The sequence below is a fragment of the Lethenteron reissneri genome, chromosome 33 (assembly GCF_015708825.2).
Source record: "Lethenteron reissneri isolate LAM-NWPU_2019-01 chromosome 33, ASM1570882v1, whole genome shotgun sequence".
NCBI classification, from domain to species: Eukaryota; Metazoa; Chordata; class Hyperoartia; order Petromyzontiformes; family Petromyzontidae; genus Lethenteron; species Lethenteron reissneri.
Window position 1 is genome coordinate 15,694,455 of NC_083811.1, and position 19,081 is coordinate 15,713,535.

The 19,081-nt window shown below is 44.6% G+C and overlaps 1 protein-coding gene across 6 annotated transcripts in view; it reads right to left on the reverse strand.

The window, feature by feature from the left end:
* LOC133350386 (pleckstrin homology domain-containing family A member 6-like) overlaps positions 1-19,081 on the reverse strand; it is a 53,273-nt gene that overhangs the window by 26,877 nt on the left and 7,315 nt on the right. For 3 of the 6 annotated variants that reach the window (XM_061564717.1, XM_061564715.1, XM_061564713.1), the window contains exons 4-9: positions 15,944-16,166; positions 14,057-14,371; positions 12,217-12,339; positions 6,513-6,572; positions 2,871-2,951; positions 1,525-1,677 (exon numbers count right to left, since the gene is read on the reverse strand). In XM_061564717.1, the coding sequence (XP_061420701.1) occupies positions 1,525-1,677; positions 2,871-2,951; positions 6,513-6,572; positions 12,217-12,339; positions 14,057-14,371; positions 15,944-16,166 (955 nt within the window). The remainder of the gene's footprint in view (positions 1-1,524; positions 1,678-2,870; positions 2,952-6,512; positions 6,573-12,216; positions 12,340-14,056; positions 14,372-15,943; positions 16,167-19,081) is intronic. The other 3 variants (XM_061564718.1, XM_061564716.1, XM_061564719.1) reach the window with 3 other exon arrangements.

Consider the following 19,081-nt stretch of genomic DNA (forward strand, 5'->3'; position numbering starts at 1 on the left):
TGATGTATTATGGAGACTTTATCAGGCCTTCCCCCGCACTTCGGATTAGCACAGTTAGCGACATACCGTGAAAAAAAATCTGATTCAGAAAATGTATTTATATTGGAGGAATCCGATGACCTATACAGCTCTTTTTCATAGATATCCAGTAGGAAATAAATTCAACATACGTACATATAAAGCTCTGTGAAACTACAAACCTGCTGTGCTGCAAGGCAGCCAGGAGATGTCAGTAACAATAATAACAATTAGTTTTGATCGAGCACCCTTCCCACCAGGACATCTCAGAGCCCTTTACACGTGATAAAAATGTAATTAAGTGAAAGCATACATTTTAAGAATGGGTTAAAATAGCTTAAAAGATGTGCGGTAAAATAAATCACATATATGTTAGTTCCTTGTAAGCATGGCATATCTGGTTGCCTCACACATTCAAAACCCTAACTCTTAAAAAATATACGCGCAAACCCGTCATGTAAACCGGTCCCAAGACTCAATGAAGATTTCTAGATCACAATAATAATAACAATGTATAAATAACTGTTTATCGAAAGTGAATGCCGTTTAAAAGGAATAATATGAAGATGAACACTGTTACAATGTTGCGCATTCGGTGTTCACGAAAAGTTATTGTAGTGAGAAAATTGTATCCAGTTGAACACAAACACAAGTTTAATGGGAACTTGCATCAAGACATTGCTGTTACACACGCTGTCATCTTGGCGATGAATCAAAAGGGAGATCGCTGCCTTGAATGTAATTATTTCAAACGAGCCATAAGCATCTCTCTGTTATGTTACTATTTTGAAACATAAAAATACAGTAACCTACAAGCAATGCAGTGACGCACAGTGCTTCGCCATACATACACAAACGAGCAATGGTAGGCCTAATCCAGGAGTGTAAATTCCACGTTCCTATGGCAGGAATCTGTCTCAGCATAGGACAACTGCTAATGGCTTCCCACAAGGACGCATTTTATCCACGGCAGGGAAATGATTGGAGAAGTTGAACCAGAACGAGCATTTCAACTAAAAACCTTTCAGCTGTGCATCAGGTGCTCTAGGTTCACAGTAACAACAACGACAACAGCAACAACGACAACAGCAACGATGACAACAACGACAACAATAACGACAAGAACGACAAAGACAATCGACGACGACAAAAACAACGACGACAACAACGACGGACAACAACAACAACGACGACAATAACAACTACGACAACAAAGAAAACAACGACCACAATGATAACAACAACGACAACAACAACGAACGGGTGGACACATCTGCAGGGAACAATAAGGGTGCTCGCATGCATTAAAAAGCAGTCACGCGTTGTGTGCAGGGCCTAATACAAAGCAGGATTGCACCAGTGTTGGAGCTATACGAGTTGTATTCACGCGTAAAGTAAACAGCAAACACTTGTTGATGATGAAAAAGTACCACCGATCGTGTCGTTCCTTCTATGCATGGTGTGTGTTTCTTAAGATGCGGAAAACGCAATGCTCGTTTGACCTACCGAAGTGGTGCAGGATATCTCTGCTCGGATGGAGACGAGTCGCTGCTGCAGGTCATGCTGCTGCTGTTGAAGGTGAGGGTCTGGAGGCTGAGACTGGCCCCGCAGCTGCACGGACTGCCTGTGCAAGCTCACCAGCAAGTCCTCGAGATGCTCCTGATGGACACAATTGCAGGGTCTCTTGAATGCTAAACGTTCACATTGTATGGTGTTCTGCACAATATTACTCCGAGGCACGTAACAGACACACGGTTATGTGGCGATGGATCATAATTACGATATTTTATGAAGAAAGATAAAGTACAACAGCTTATTGTACCTGTACCTAACTTTTTTTTGGCGCCTCTTGATCTCATTATATTTGCACTGATCTTTTTTTATTTGCGTGCATTTCGCTTTTACGACTAAGTACCTCCTCGATTGTTGTGCATTAACATGATGTTTTTGTCTTTGTTTTGTTCCCGTGTTTATGTTCCACGGATCTCCCATGTAAAAATAGCTGGGCAACTGGCTAAAGTGGACCATCCGTATAACAGATTAAAACAAACTCGAAACTGTAGCGGTACATTTATATTAACATGTACTAGGCCAAAATGTCACGCAATTGTATCATAATGCAAACAAATGCTGTTGCCAGGGCACCTTTCTCTTGAATATTGCATCATTATTTTACTACACTTGGCCTTTTAAAGTTCTGCTCCAGGCATAGCAAGCGATCTGAAATCATTCGTACGGAACAAAACACATTCACAAATTAACCAAGAAAACTCGAGATTTTTGGATCCTTTACTCATTCCTCTAGACAATATATTAGAGAGCATTGTGAGGTCTACATCTTCAAAAGTGCCACGTAAATGTGTTGTGCAGTAGACTCAAGCGGAGACGAGGAACACTAGAAGGGCTGTTGTCGTTTATTAAAACACTGTCACACTCCACATCCTACACTCACACAGTGTAGGTGCACTCTATCTCGGTCCTTCACTCCGGACACTGAGTACTATTCGGGTCCTACCCTAGGCTACCCTCTGGGCTCTCTCACTCGTCTGCCCGGAGCGAGGGTTCAGCCAACACTGCTCCGCGACAAGGAGACCCTCTTCCAGCCAATCCTTACCTTGGCTCCCCGCGACGACCCCGCCTTCGTCACGGGTCCCCCTTAAGAACCCCTTGGGTGGCTCCCCCCAGCTCGGCCCCGCCCATGTTCCCGAAGGTGCTCTCCGAAGCCCTAACGCAACCCGTGATGCTATATCAACCTTGACTGTCAACCCGCTCGCACCTCCTTCTGTTCGCCCCCTCATTGGTTACTCACAATACTCCTCTACAAATGTGTGAAGTTGTTGTAATGTCAATACCTTTTCCTGGCGTAGTTGCTGCAACCTCTGAGTCTGTCGCTGTGCCTTTTTATGCTCCTCGCACAGCTTACTGAGCATCGACTGATGGGCGTGGATATATCAACCACAAAACAAACAAAAGACAAACAACATTACCCATTCAATATTTACAGATGCTTCACTGGCAATCGCCTTATATTGCTAAAACTCGTGCACGTGATATTTAAATAAAAACATTGCTAAATTATATCTATATGGAAACAAAACAATGCCATTGTAAAATTGAGTACATTTATAATGCTGAGTCAATAGAAACACAGGAACGCAGTAAGATTCGTAACGCAAAGTTGTGGCCGTCTTATAAATGGTCAGGCATCACGTGGCATGGGGACGGGGAAAGACGAAGCATGGAGCAGTGACAACAACAAAGTGTTCTTCACGAGAGGAAACTCCTGCATTCACTGTGGCAGAGCTGTGAATGCTGAACAGGGCGCATGTTCACCCATTGATATTGCACCACCTACAATAAAGTCTGGGCAGTAAACGGCAGATAAATCCCAATTACACTCAACATGATTTTACTCTTCTCCTTTTACCTTTACCCAGAATGTGCTAAACAGCCCACATCCTCACTCTCCTAACCCCACACTCAGCCCACATCCTCACTCTCCTAACCCCACACTCAGCCCACTTCCTCACTCTCCTAACCCCACACTCAGCCCACATCCTCACTCTCCTAACCCCACACTCAGCCCACATCCTCACTCTCCTAACCCCACACTCAGCCCACATCCTCACTCTCCTAACCCCACACTCAGCCCACATCCTCACTCTCCTAACCCCACACTCAGCCCACTTCCTCACTCTCCTAACCCCACACTCAGCCCACATCCTCACTCTCCTAACCCCACACTCAGCCCACTTCCTCACTCTCCTAACCCCACACTCAGCCCACATCCTCACTCTCCTAACCCCACACTCAGCCCACTTCCTCACTCTCCTAACCCACACTCAGCCCACATCCTCACTCTCCTAACCCCACACTCAGCCCACATCCTCACTCTCCTAACCCCACACTCAGCCCACATCCTCACTCTCCTAACCCCACATTCAGCCCACATCCTCACTCTCCTAACCCCACACTCAGCCCACATCCTCACTCTCCTAACCCCACACTCAGCCCACATCCTCACTCTCCTAACCCCACACTCAGCCCACATCCTCACTCTCCTAACCCCACACTCAGCCCACATCCTCACTCTCCTAACCCCACACTCAGCCCACATCCTCACTCTCCTAACCCCACACTCAGCCCACATCCTCACTCTCCTAACCCCACACTCAGCCCACTTCCTCACTCTCCTAACCCCACACTCAGCCCACATCCTCACTCTCCTAACCCCACACTCAGCCCACATCCTCACTCTCCTAACCCCACACTCAGCCCACTTCCTCACTCTCCTAACCCCACACTCAGCCCACATCCTCACTCTCCTAACCCCACACTCAGCCCACTTCCTCACTCTCCTAACCCCACACTCAGCCCACATCCTCACTCTCCTAACCCCACACTCAGCCCACATCCTCACTCTCCTAACCCCACACTCAGCCCACATCCTCACTCTCCTAACCCCACACTCAGCCCACTTCCTCACTCTCCTAACCCCACACTCAGCCCACATCCTCACTCTCCTAACCCCACACTCAGCCCACATCCTCACTCTCCTAACCCCACACTCAGCCCACTTCCTCACTCTCCTAACCCCACACTCAGCCCACATCCTCACTCTCCTAACCCCACACTCAGCCCACTTCCTCACTCTCCTAACCCCACACTCAGCCCACATCCTCACTCTCCTAACCCCACACTCAGCCCACATCCTCACTCTCCTAACCCCACACTCAGCCCACATCCTCACTCTCCTAACCCCACACTCAGCCCACTTCCTCACTCTCCTAACCCCACACTCAGCCCACATCCTCACTCTCCTAACCCCACACTCAGCCCACTTCCTCACTCTCCTAACCCCACACTCAGCCCACTTCCTCACTCTCCTAACCCCACACTCAGCCCACATCCTCACTCTCCTAACCCCACACTCAGCCCACTTCCTCACTCTCCTAACCCCACACTCAGCCCACATCCTCACTCTCCTAACCCCACACTCAGCCCACATCCTCACTCTCCTAACCCCACACTCAGCCCACTTCCTCACTCTCCTAACCCCACACTCAGCCCACTTCCTCACTTTACCACAAGGCTGAACAATATGTCCATGTGTGGCAAAACCAGACTCGGACAGGGCATGAGGTGTAAAGACATTGTAATTAACAGGTTGTCTATTCATTTCAAATGCCCACTATGTGATAAAAAGACAATAGGCCCAACAGATATGCCAACGATGTGTTACAAAGCATTAAAATCCTTTCCAATATTATTACATTGGGACACAATTGGAAAAAAAGGTCAAAGAGTTTACAGTTGAATTTGTGTGAAATTTATCAGATGCTGACGTGACTTGAATGGTATGACTAGACAGCTGTTGACCTAGAACTAGTCAATAGCCTCAATTGAGCAAAGACTGATACAGGCAGCCCTTGCTTAGCACTCGAGATGCATTCCTGAATAAGTGAGCGCTAACTGAATCTGCACTAAAAGGGGTCGTAATAACCATTGTATATATGGGGAAGCGTTCCCGATAGCGTTGTCTTTCGTATGGGCATTGAGGGCTTCATTGTGGAAATCCTCCTCCTATTTTGGTCTTAACAGGGATAAATGTGATGTTGTCACTTGTGAGCCAATCAGGTGTGAAGACCAGAGGAGGGATTCACGTATTTATATAAATTACAATGGATATCCATTCTTGGTTGGGTTATTCACAGTTAAATCAACATACATAATGCATGTACATTATGCATGTATATTGTCCTTTTTGGGTCCAAAAATTGCAATACCTGGCATTGGATGCTCACGACCCATTTATATTTACACGATCTAACCCAAAAAATACACCTCTATTTTGGATATTGGTCGCGAAAGCCTACTACGTGTTGAACTGAGGATGTAGGAGCTGCTGCTGTCCTCACAGTCCGGGTCTTTCTCAGAAAAGAGCTCCAGGACATCCGTGGTGATTTTAATGATGCCCTCCATCCACACTTCTGTGGTGAGGATTCTTATAGATGGAGCCTGAAACTCTTGAGTGTTCTCACTTGGCTATGACATTTTTTTTGAAATGTAAACCGAGGCATGAATCGTGATAATCGAATCGCGGGGAGTGGTGGGGTCTGGTTGGCTCAGAGCCATGCGTCGCTCTCATTAGCTGATTTAATGATGGGGGTGGCTACGTTTCCTAAGCCAGCGCTGCAGCGTGTTCTCACTCATAAGTGCTTTATAGATGTTTTGATTTTTTTTACTTTTTGTTTGTAAAATAAATGTCTCCAGGACAAAGAGTGATATAACGAATCGGCGTTCTACGGCTTCGTGCTAAGCGAAGACTGTCTATAGCCATTAAATATAAGGCCACCATAAATGCAGTATATACCCTATATATACGTGATTATACATTCTTGTGCTGTCCGCCTCGTATTATTTAACTGATCTTCTTTAAAAAAGACTGTCGTGATTATATGTAATTGGCAAATACAATGTAAATGACACCTTACATCTGTGTCATACTCTTCAATCGCGGACGAGCTGTAATTCTTTTTATCTTGATGCACCAGCTATGAACACACACACAATGAAAACCAAACACACAATTACAAACAGTACACATTCAACTCAGTTTGCCAGACCAACGTTTTGAATTCAGTATTTTGTCCAGTGGGTGCTCATTAACAATGTTGTGACCAGTGCTGATTAGTCACAGCTGCGTGGCGCTGTCTCTCTGTAAACTTTTTTGAGGAATATATCTCCTGCGTCAGACATAGCTAGGAGCAGACGCATGCATATCTCAAATCCTGGCATGCATTCATAGGAACACCTGCTCAGGCACCTTATGGCAAACTATAGGGCAACTCGTTCTACAGACCGGGTTGTCACCCCCTTCGAATCAATCCACCTATCAACCATTCTCCCATGACTGGTTCGTTCATCATTGGCTGCTCCTCATCCTGTTGGCCAATGTCAACCCTCACCAGACACTTCCCACTACTCACCACCTGACATTGTCACCAGATACCTAACACCACTGCTATTCGCCCACTAGATACTCACCTGACATCTGGCACTGTATCAAACACCACTCACCAGACAGACATCTCATCGCTCCCACGACAACCACTCACCAGTCATCCACTAGACCCTCACCACACACACCAAACACCACACCACGAGGGAAAGTACTCACCGGTTACTACTCTGCTGACACTCATCAGACACAACTACTCTCCTAAAATTCAGCAGACACCCACGCCCTACCCCCACTCACTTGACACTCGCCAGGCACTAGTAGTGGGCGTAATCAATTAATGTAATTCTTATTTGTGATTATATTCAGCAAATCCCCAGTAATTTGTTGTACTATTTAGTGTTTTACCAGGTAAGGCCCACTGAACTTTCTATTTTTCAGAAGCAACCTGGCCACAAATGATAGCTCAACGAAGTGGCTTATCGTGTGGAAATCTATAGCAGCCAAATACTCGAAACGTGTGATGTTGATTCTAAATGTGGAGGGGAAAACCGGAGGACCCGGAGAAAAATTCACTTGACCATGCAGAGAATGCGCAAACTCCAAATATACAGCAGGCGTACGAGTCGGGATCGAACCCACGAGCTCCTGTATACCAGGCGAGGGAGTTAACACCTCACCACCGTGGCGCTGATTCATCACTAAACGATCGTTAATCTAACCTCAGTCAAGCACGCATGCCACTAATTTAATCCCTCACTTGAGACTGACATCTATCATTCACTAACATAGTAATTATCTCTTTTGCACACTCTTTCCTCATTCTGTCACTCATGTCTCAACTACTTACTCCCTCATTGTTACTCAATCATCTCATTGTTACTCAACCCACTCATTCGTTCACTCAATCCTCTCACTTTCAGTCTTTCCTCATTTACCATCATTTGCACACGTTGTGATCTGGCGAAAATCAACGCATTTCATTTTGCAATGCACATAAGCTCTTTCAGGTGCAGGTGTCGAATTTCATAACACTTATAAGCATAATTGTGAAGATGTTTTTTTCCCTCTCGAATTGAGCTAAAACTTTGCAATTAGATCACTGAGTATTAGTAGGAATGTAGAAGTCACGTGAATAATCGTCAGGTCCATTTTATTCCAATTTTAAAATTAGAAGTAAAACTCCAAGCTATTGCTTAGCCACAATGTGAGGCAACCATTGATAAATGAATAACTGATAATAAAATAATTGATGCACACAAACCATTGTAAATTATTCGTGTTTCAATTGTATACTGTTATCACTTACTTGACAAGCAAATCATTGGCCACAAAAAGTGTTAACATCATTATTTATTTATTTAATCTAAATTTTATCAGTTTCTGAATGCGAACGTGCCTGTTGTCTGTGTGTAATTGCTATGTTAGGTGACCTGTAGACAAAGCTCCAGCTTTCTCCTTGCAATCAGAGGGGGTGGGGGTGGGGGAGCTCTGGGTGTTTCTGCCTTGGAATAAATGGACGTATTGGCGGTCCACCGGTGCAGCATAACACACCGGGGTCCTCATAAAACATTATGACGATGTCGCTGTTGCTCCTTGAGTGAGCTGCAGACTCTCCATCAAACGTTGCCTTAGATTCAGCAGCTTGCTTTCCAATTCTAACGTGTGACACGAAGTCATAATCTTTTGATGCCCCCGTCCGCCAAGAAATGATTCCAGAAATTAATCGAGGAACCCTCCAAATCTAGGGCACGAGGAGTCAAATCTGCCTTTGGTACACGGAGCCAGCCAATCGTCATCAGGCTGGGAGCTGCTATATGGTAATAGACTGTGAAGCTTCGTTCTAGATTTGAAGTTGTCGTGACTGCAAGGGTCCATACTCTTTGTTTTTTTCGGTAAAGTCACATAGGTAAAAAATAAAAATAAAATAAAATAAATTGAATCACGACGTTTCGGAGGCAACAGAAGCTTCCGTCTTCAGGTGGCACCGTCACAGCAAAATTACTGTATCAAGTGGAGAGAACCCTAAGAGACACGAGACTATATACAGGTTAAGGGGGGGGAGGAGCCAGGATGGATCCTGAAACTCTGATCAAAATAATCACGTTGCCATACTTATCAGGCGTTACCAAAAAGATTTTCAAAATTCTAAACAAACACAAGATCCAGGTCCGGTTCAATACAGTGCACAAAATCAGGGATCTGATCCCATCCGTGGAGGATGTCATTCCTGACTTGCAGTGCCCGGGTGTTTACAAATTGCTATATTGGAGAGACGAAACGACATATTTCCGACCGAATTCGTGAGCACAAATCAGATTTGAAACACGGCAGAAACAATTCTTCGGCCGTAGCTGATCATTGTTTCAACACAGCGGGTTCCCATGATATTGTTTTCTCCGATACCAAAGTACTCTGCAAACCTCCCGGATACTACCAGAGATTTGTCCATGAAGCCATCCAGATATACAAACATAGACACAACTTCACCAGAGAGGATGGTTTCAAATTGAGCAATCATTGGAAAGATGTCACCAACCAAGTCAAACTTTAGCTGCCTTATAATTGTACAGCCATTCATATTTCTTCCAGTTTTCTATTCCCAGCTTGATTAGCCCCATTTGTTAACCAAGTTGACCAAAGTTAAACTTTAGCAGCCTTATAATTTACTGCAGTATACTACAAGGCAACCAGTTTGTCAGCTTAAATACTGCCTCTTGTTTAGTTGTCCCACCTTTTTTAACCAATTACCACCGCCTGCACACAGTGCCTTCCCCTAACCCCCTGCAGCATAACAAAAGGAGGCTTAACTTAACCCTCCCCCCCGGCCCATCCTGGCTCCCCCCCCCCCTTAACCTGTATATAGTCTCGTGTCTCTTAGAGTTCTCTCCACTTGATACAATAATTTTGCTGTCACGGTGCCACCTGAAGACGGAAGCTCGTGTTGCCTCCGAAACGTCGTGATTTAATTTATTTTTATTTAATTTTACTTTTTTTCCTACGTGACTTTACCTATAAAACCAAAGAGTGTGAAGCTTCGTGTTTAGCTGCTGATAACATTGTTTTCCGACTGCTTCTAGATCACGAGAACTGATTTTGACGCACCACCACCCCGCAATATTTTCTTACCTGGGTTGCGAATTGCGGGGAAATAAATAATTATAGCGGGAAAAAATTAGATTTTGTATCATTATACCGCCAATACGTTCATATGGGGAAATTATAAATGTAACAGGCATGGCCACACGGACCACAGCTTCTCACGCAGGCCCACCGGCCATCCAGCACCTCTCAACAAGCCCAAGGACACTCTCTTACGACTTCCTGGGCCAGCTGTGATGTATGTTCTAGGCAGCCTATTTTTGCGAGGGTGCACAATATTTGGTTTTCTAATGCACATAAGCACCCAGAATTTCGCTGGAAAAGGTCGTGGAAAAACATTTTCCTTCCACATCCACCAATGACGGGCTTCGATTGATACCAAATCTGTACATGTAGCTTGAAACATGTGGATACGTTTTGTTCAAATTGGGACATACAATAAAATTAGTTTAGATGTGGTTGAGTTGAGTTAATAACAACGTCTAAGCACGTGTAGAAAATTTTGGGGGGAATGTAGGAGGGTGTGCGGAAATTCTAAATGTAAAATTGAGAGTTTAGTATTTCGAGAGTACATTGTGAAGCTGGCAAGTGTTTAGCAAAGAGTTTCCAAGGGATTCTTGCAGCATCAAGTGTACTAAGTGGACTCACTGGAGTATTTATGAGGTAAACGGGGGGTGTGAGAGCGTGTCAAATGGATGAGTGAAGAAAGGTTGCAATGTTGGGAGTCTGTATTAAGGGCCACTGGTATAATACATTAAGCACACACGGATATACACTATAGGATTATTGAGATCATTTGGATATTTGTAGGGTTTGTGGGGATTGTATGAATTCGTGAGAGCAGCAAGTAAAGTGTGGACAGTGTGTATGGGTTATTAACCAATGCCAGACAAATGTTTCATCGTTGTTTTGGAGTGTTTGGGGGATTTGCAATCTGGCAAATTTGGCAGTTATTATGGAGTTTTTGAAAAGTGTCAAGTGTGTGCCGCATTGTGTATTTACTGCTATTTTGTATGCATTTACTATTTTGGTACATGTTTGTGATATTTGGTTTGACGAGATCTATTCGGTGTCAAGAAGACGTGGTTATAAAGACACGAAGAATTTTTAACTTGGAAAATGTGACTGCTTAGTCTAAGCAGGCTGTCAGATACAGCAGAGATCTCAATCGCTCAGGGTATTCTGGCAAGATCTTTGGCAGCGTTGGGTTCACCAATGTGTGCCATGGCAAAGGCCGTGTCATGAGCTGTGAAATGCACACGTTTTTTTAATCTACACTGGAAAGAGGCGAACGGACTTTTCTTAGCTAACAGACTCAGTGGATGTAAATTTTGTCCTCATCAACCGAGTTACACACTGACCCCTGGCCTCTTGTTAATAGTGCAAAAACAATAGATTGTATATCACAATATAGTATTTCCATTCTTTACAGTCACTTACTGCCACTGCCCAAGCTGACCAAAAATAGAAGTGTCGGGTGAGCTTCAGTCATACGCATGTGTGCGGTTTGAGAGCATGTGAAGCTCTTAAATCAGCATGCACAACGTGACAAGGATAATTTTTGTTCAAGTTAATTCACCACTGCCCATTTCTGTTCAGGGAAGTTTGTGCAAAAGATCAATTTTGAGCCGAGAGGGGGGTGAGGTGGATATATGGCCGTGGAACACCAAGTCTGTGCAACATATTGCTTAAACACGCATTCCCATAACAAAACATCTGAATTAAATAATTAACATCGTACCAGTGGTTGAAAAGGGACGGTATACGGGACACCTTACGTGTTAAACTGGGACAGTATAGGATGGTATGCCATACCGGCACTTCTCACAACACCAAACACACAAATTATACTAGCACTATTTAGAATGGTTCCTATTCCTGCGCCGTGATATGTCCACTGAGGGAAATGGCTTTGTACATGAGCTGCTGCAGGACAAATAGGTTTCATGGGTTTCATACCGGTGCTTCTACACTTACATTTCGACCACTGGACAGCACATGGAATGAAAACGTGTGACACTAAAATAATGTATTCGCAGGCAAACGATGCACCTATCTCAGATGTAGAGAAAAGCTCAAAACAATATTATAATAATAAAACAAAATGATTAATGAACAAGCCATGCAGTGAACACCTGTAAGCGCGATGTGGGCCGGGCACCAACCAGGGCCGTGCGGACAGACAGGGGAGGTTTGGCAGCGGTGGAACGGTGAATCTGGGGGAGTGGGGGTCTGTGCTGAGAGTGGGACACAGACACCTGATGAAACAACAACAACATCAAATACAAGCAAACACATCAAGCAAAACACGAGTGCTAATTCAATTCCGTGTCTTACAACTTAATTGTACTACGGACAATTTACTTTTTTTTAAAGAAATTTGTCTTAACCAACAATTGTTACAAGGAATGTATTTAATGTAATATTTATTCATGCTCATGCAGTATTTTTAATTAATTATATAATTCTGTTGTTTTTACTGCTGTGTTTGATGTGATATCTATTTGGTTTTTTTTCTCTCTGATTTCTATTTGCTTGATTATTATGATTTGTTTATGTTTTAATTACTTAGTTATATAGGTGACTCAGCTTACTCTTGCGAATCAGCCCTATCCTGGTCTCTTCGGTTCTCATTTGGTGAAACCTAAAATAAACTTCAAACCAACCCAAATGCGATGATGCATTTTTCATTTACACATGCCTTTATAACAGTAATTCTTTATAAAGGAAAAAGCCCATTAGTGAAAAATATTTTAGGACGGTATTGTATTTTTCAGAAGAGTATTGTACATAAAAAGCAGTATACATAGTACAGGGAACAAAACCAGTCAGAGAAAACCCATGGATACAGAGCTTACAGTAAAAAATCCAAACAAATCATCAACCTATTTGCTGTGCTACCATCTACTAGGTACCTCAAAAGACTGCAGGTGGGTTTCGCACAGAAGATGGTGTTTGCATGGTTTGACATGCTCAAATCAAAAGTGTTGTATTACAGACGGCACAACCAACTCCGGCAGTGTCAAACAACCCACTTCAGAGATCAGAAGAGATTTCCTCAGTTTGGCCAAAATGACACGATGACTAATTTCACCTATTGTGAGGTATCCCTGGATGACCACTCACAACAGTGCCACACATGTGCTGCAAGAAGGGACCCAAACATTTAAATTCGTGTTTATGAATGACACGGGCATAGGGCCTTCCAGGTGACAAGGTGAGATACCACAGCCACTTACAGACAGACCATAACCCTTATATATCCTGTGGCACTCGAAGCTGATGTTAAAGGGTGCAGCTCTCCTATGAAATTATCACGAACATTGGTGCTCTTGTTCTAGGATTGACTTAAATGCTGGGGATGCAAAGTTGCATATAGGTCTGTACACTGCAATTTTGTTGAAAATTATTGAGACGCACAAAAAACAGCGATTTGATTTGCTGGATAGGGTAACTTGTGTTGACATGGCAGCCAAAAGGGTGAAATAATTATTTTCAACTGCATAGCTATCTTCAATAACGAAATGTTTACTAAACTGCCTTCATTAATTTAAACAGTACTGCGTTGGTTATTTTAATCACACTGTAGTTTATAATTTTTACCTCCCCACATTGTGTCAGTCATGGCGATTCTTACACCAGTCTTCACCACATTGGGCTGTGCGGCTCAGTAAAGGTGGATACCCCAAGGGCCATTTCAAACACCACTGGATGAGACCGTAACCCATATCACCGGATTCATGAAGGTTGTTTTCTGAAATGCCACTATTAATCAGTGTACTCATGCATACCAACACACACCAATCCAGGGGATTCCTCACCTACAGATCCTTAACACAAGTGGTCATTACACTGCAAAAATTAGGCTCAACGATAGCCTAAATGGCTTCATAATTGAGCACCTTTAACTTTGTAATTTTTTCCAATTAATGAAAAACTACTCGTGATACGAACGTAAAATTCAACACTACTCACCTGGTTGGTAACAGTAACATAAGGTGTGCTGGATTGAAGATGGATGGTGTCAGCTTCTTGCAGTGAGTTGACAGAGCCAGTATCAATCCTCCGCACAGGAGTATTTGGCCTTCGAAGGGGGCTGGCTACTCCAGACGTTGTTCCGGGCCCTGGGGAGACTGTGGGCGGCGTGTAGGAGGCATGGGGTGGTGGGGAGCCGTACGGATGAGGCAACACTGCAGGAGGCGGTGGCGTCATCCAGCGCATCTCCTCTTCCTCCACCATGCTCCCCAGCACACACGGCGCAGTGTGTAATCGCTGCAGCGACGTATTGCTCTGCTCAAAACAAGATGTATCATCTCAATCACAATGCCTATGATATCAAAGATATCCACATCCTGCCAGCTAAAACTTCACATACGCAAACGAAAGTGAGTAAATTTTTGTGCTTAAGCCATTTATTTACAAACTCCGTTATTTGTATGTGTCTTGCTGAGATTAAGATATACACTAAGCAAGTGTGGAATGCCATAAACATGTTTGTTGAAGCACGTTTCAAACAACACCCAGAGAAGTGTACAAAAATCCATCGGCCTTCTTGCGTATTATACAAAAACCATAATATACAAGAGTTTCTGAGTGGCTGTATTACGGTCAACTTGTCGAAGGTCACCGTAAATTCAACTTGTGCAAATGCCATCGATAGGCAGCAGTGAGACAGAGAGACAACTGTAGACCAGTTTCCTCCTCGTTAGGATTATGCAGTACAGTGTAATCACAAATGCCCACTGCTACAAAGTCTGTTTCTGGGAACCCACTTCTACACTATGGAGATCATTGCATAGATTTTTCTCCAGTTTTTCCCTCCACATTTAGAAACACGCATTTGGAGTCCATAAGAGGGTTTTTTTGGGTTTAGATTGTATAAATATAAAATGTCGCGAAACCCGCCACTACTCAACAGAGCCAATTAGTAAGGTTTGTCACAGAAACAAAACATGCTCAGCACACGGGTGTATTGGAGAGTGAACCCAAAATTGTAAATGTTGTGACAAGGAAAGGGATCACTTTGGATGTTCAAATGCAAGCGATGAGGAGTCGGGTAGAGGCGGTGAGATGCACTGGTGAGTAACAGTTTCCTTAGTTAACATCGTTAATAATCCCTAAAAAAATATCCTGAACCAGAAGATTCCTGCTGGATACAACTGTATTTGCGAATGTGACTTGTAACTGTCATCCTGGCCCATGTATCAAGTTACATTTTAATGTGCAATTTTATTGAGGGACTGTGTGGTGTTGTCTTGGTGTGGTCTGGGACTGTTCTTGCTGTTGTTTTGCTGCCTTGCTCAAGCTTGGGAATTTGTGTACTTTTGCAATTAGAACTTATCCACTTTATCTATTTTTCTATTTTACGTATACATTTTTTAGCAATGTACTTACCTTTCCTATACTTTGCGCACTCCTATAGTGTTTTTCTAGTGTTTGTTGTAACGTTCTAACCCCGTGCCGCTACTGGACATCTGTAGAAAAGAGCTTTATAGCTCATCAGATTCCTCCAAGATACATAAAGATGCTGGTAATACTTATGGATGTTATTATAATAAAACATTTATTCGTAAAATTATATTAACATCTGTATAATTAGCACTTCCCGATACCCCAATTAAGCCCTCATATATCACTCATCATGCTTTCGGGAATGCATCCCCATATATACAATGCTATAACGACCCCTTTTTTATCGCTGATTTGATTCACGCTCACTTATCAGGGAACGCATCTCGAACGCTACGTGAGGTCTGCATGTACAGTATTAGTCATTGCAAAGCACATCCAAAGATGAATTTGTCTGAACGTGTTGAGTTTATGAAATTTGCAATCATGTGGCTTTGTGGGTCATGAACACACCTTCATCTGCTGCCTTTGCTTCCATTTGTGGAGTTCCAAAGACACATCTTGGCGGTACTGGAGGTTCTGTTGCTGCTGCTGCTGTTGTCTTGAAGACACGGCCATGCTGTCTGGACGCCGAGGCATGGCTTGAGGTGCTGGGACTGAGCTGTCCGTGTATTGCCCACTCAGCCCCACGTGGTAACTAGGCATGGCCGGAGGCATGGTTTGCACGGAAGCAATACTGCAAAAAGAACAAGTGGTTCAATACGATTAATATTCACTGTAAAGTATTCCCATGTCATACTGTATTGTGGCACTCTTCTGCAAGTGGACTTTTTATAAATGAGATATTTTTACATAAGCTCATATTATGAAACATGTATATATAAGCTATCAACTGTGTTTTAAACAGGGCTTTATTACTCACAACAGACTTAATTGGAAAAAATTAAAAAGTGCAAGGTGCACAATTTATGAAGCCATTTAGGCTATCGTTGAGCCTAATTTTTTGCAGAGTAATGACCACTTGTGTTTAGGATCTGTAGGTGAGGAATCCCCTGGATTGGCGTGTGTTGGTATGCACGAGTACACTGATCAATAGTGGCATTTCATAAAACAACCTTCATGAATCCGGTGATATGGGTTACGGTCTCATCCAGTGGTGTTTGAAATGGCCCTTGGGGTATCCACCTTTACCGAGCCACACAGCCCAATGTGGTGAAGACTGGTGAAAGAATCGCAATGACTGACACAATCTGGGGAGGTGAAAATTATAAACTACAATGTGATTAACCCACGATCTGCCTAGGAATCTAGATGGGGGGGTGGGTACCTGATCATACCCCCTGGTCACCAGGGGGTATTATCAGCCACAAACAATGCTTTCAAGGTTATAAAACTCTCAAGGGCAGGTCGCCAAAGCCTCAAAATGGCCAGCGCATAAGAGTTTAGGACCAAGTGAAGATTCCAAGTGCAGATTCCGTGGGGACCTGACCTTCAGCGATCGGAGGAAACAAACTCGCTGAGCGGCGACCACCAGGAACTTGGCCACTCAGGCCAAACCGCAGGACAAAGGGTCCACAAGGTGACACCACACACACAACTGCTACCAATGGAAATCTTAGACTCTCTAGGTAAAGGGTCTTCGGGAGCTAATCAGCAGCTCCTGCACATCTTGATCCAGACCTAGGTGATGGAACTTGAGCCTCTCAATGACCATGCCATAAGGCTGAAACATTGAAGCCCCTGACACCAAAAACACCTCGCTGGGAGAGGAGATCTGGTACATTCCAGAAGTGGCAAGGGGACTGCCTCCATCAGGGCCAGAAGATTAGAGAACCATGACATCCTCGCTCAGGCAGAAGTGACGAGAACCACCCACACACACTCCTTGTTGGCTTGGAGGATATGACGACTGCTCCAGGATATCGAAGGCGTGAGCCATACTCATCTGGGCAGCCAGGCAAGCACACGCAAGTGCCAATGGTGTGAAAGCACACAAAAGTGCAGGAAACGATGATGGGCAGCAACAATGGAGATGTGCAGATAGGCATTGTGGACATCTATGGATGCCAACCAATCCAGGAGCTGCACAGCTATTGCCATTGCTACCAAAGATTCCATCTTGAAACAGTGGTACAAGAGAAAGTAGTTGAAACGCCATACATTCTGGATAACCCGGAACCCCACCGTTTGCCTCACAAACCCTCACAAATGTGGAGTAAAACCCCATGCCAAGATCAGTGTCTGGCACTGGTTTGGACTCAATTCTCCTCAAAAGCTTGCGCCTCATAAACTGCATCCTTTTAAGAGTAAAACCTGCATTGTCACCTCCCATTTCTTCATCAAAGGGAGACTCGAAGTAGGAGGCATAAGTGGGAAGGGGTCCACCTCAGGGACCCTCACGACTCACGGGCCCCCCAAAATCAAAAGCCAGGTCTATGCCGGGCTCCACCCAATGCAGTCATAGCCCACTGTTGCCTCCTAAGAAATGACATGGGAGGATAAGGCAATAAAGTCCACAGAGAAGGATAGATATCATATATGAGCTGCAGGAGGGCCTTGCCCAACAAGAGAGACAATTGGGGGGCACCGTGGGATTCCTTAGAAGCCGCAGAGTCATCCTTCAGATGTCGCAACCCAGATGAAGCCAAACGACGTGGCTGCTTATCACTTGGCATCTGCAGCGTTGTCCGCATGCCAGCAGAACTCAGGGCCAGCCCATGGCAGGCCACACCGCACTTCCGGATCACCGCCACTGTTCTGGTTTTCCCCTTAGGGGCAACCAATCTCATAGGCGACTTGGATCGTGCGCCTCCCTGACCCTCCGGGGTAGAGCACATGCCTGAAGGGCCGGACATTGCTTCATCCAAAGCATCCAAGGAATTCTGAGCCATTTCCCAATTGTGCTAGATGTTGAGGCGCCGCAATCCACTTGCTCCAGTGGCAGCCGTACAAGACGATTCTCAAGCAATGTCACGCCGTGCGTTTTCCCAGGCATTGAGAGCATGAGTCATGGGTGTCGGTCAATTTTGAGCCACCCCCCCAGCCCCCCCCCTCCCAGACTTGGTGCGCCACGTTAAGGGCGCCGCCACACCTGATGCAGAAGCTGAGCTGTCAGATTCCACGCTCAGCACTTGGACAAGCACCTCGGCAACCTTGGGAACAATTGAGCCTGTCCCCAAGCTAGCCCAAGCTGGTCGTGGGCACTAATGCTAACTTTCTCAGACTTGCTGCCAGGTGGCTGGAGGACACGTGCTAAGCGCCCCAACATCGCCACCCCCACCCCAAACCCCTCCTTCCCCTGGAGGGGTGAGACTCCCACTAGCTGTAAATTTATCTATCTAAAATTGCACCTCCGATAAGTATGGTTGGCTTCGTACAGTGTGAAAGAAGTTCATGGAGATAAAGATTCAAGACTACGAGCCTGGTGTGAGGGTGACCGCCGAATTAATAATAACGTTTCTTAATATTTGTGAATCCACTGATGAGGCCTTCGCCTTGGTTATGGGGGTTGTTTGATCATCATTCACGATGCTGGTGAGTGCGGGTTGTGAACAGGGACCCAGAACCGGTTCAGATGTCACTCACCACTGGTTTATGGTTGAGGCCAGGGATCAAACTCAGATAGTTAAATATACTATAAATAAATATGTG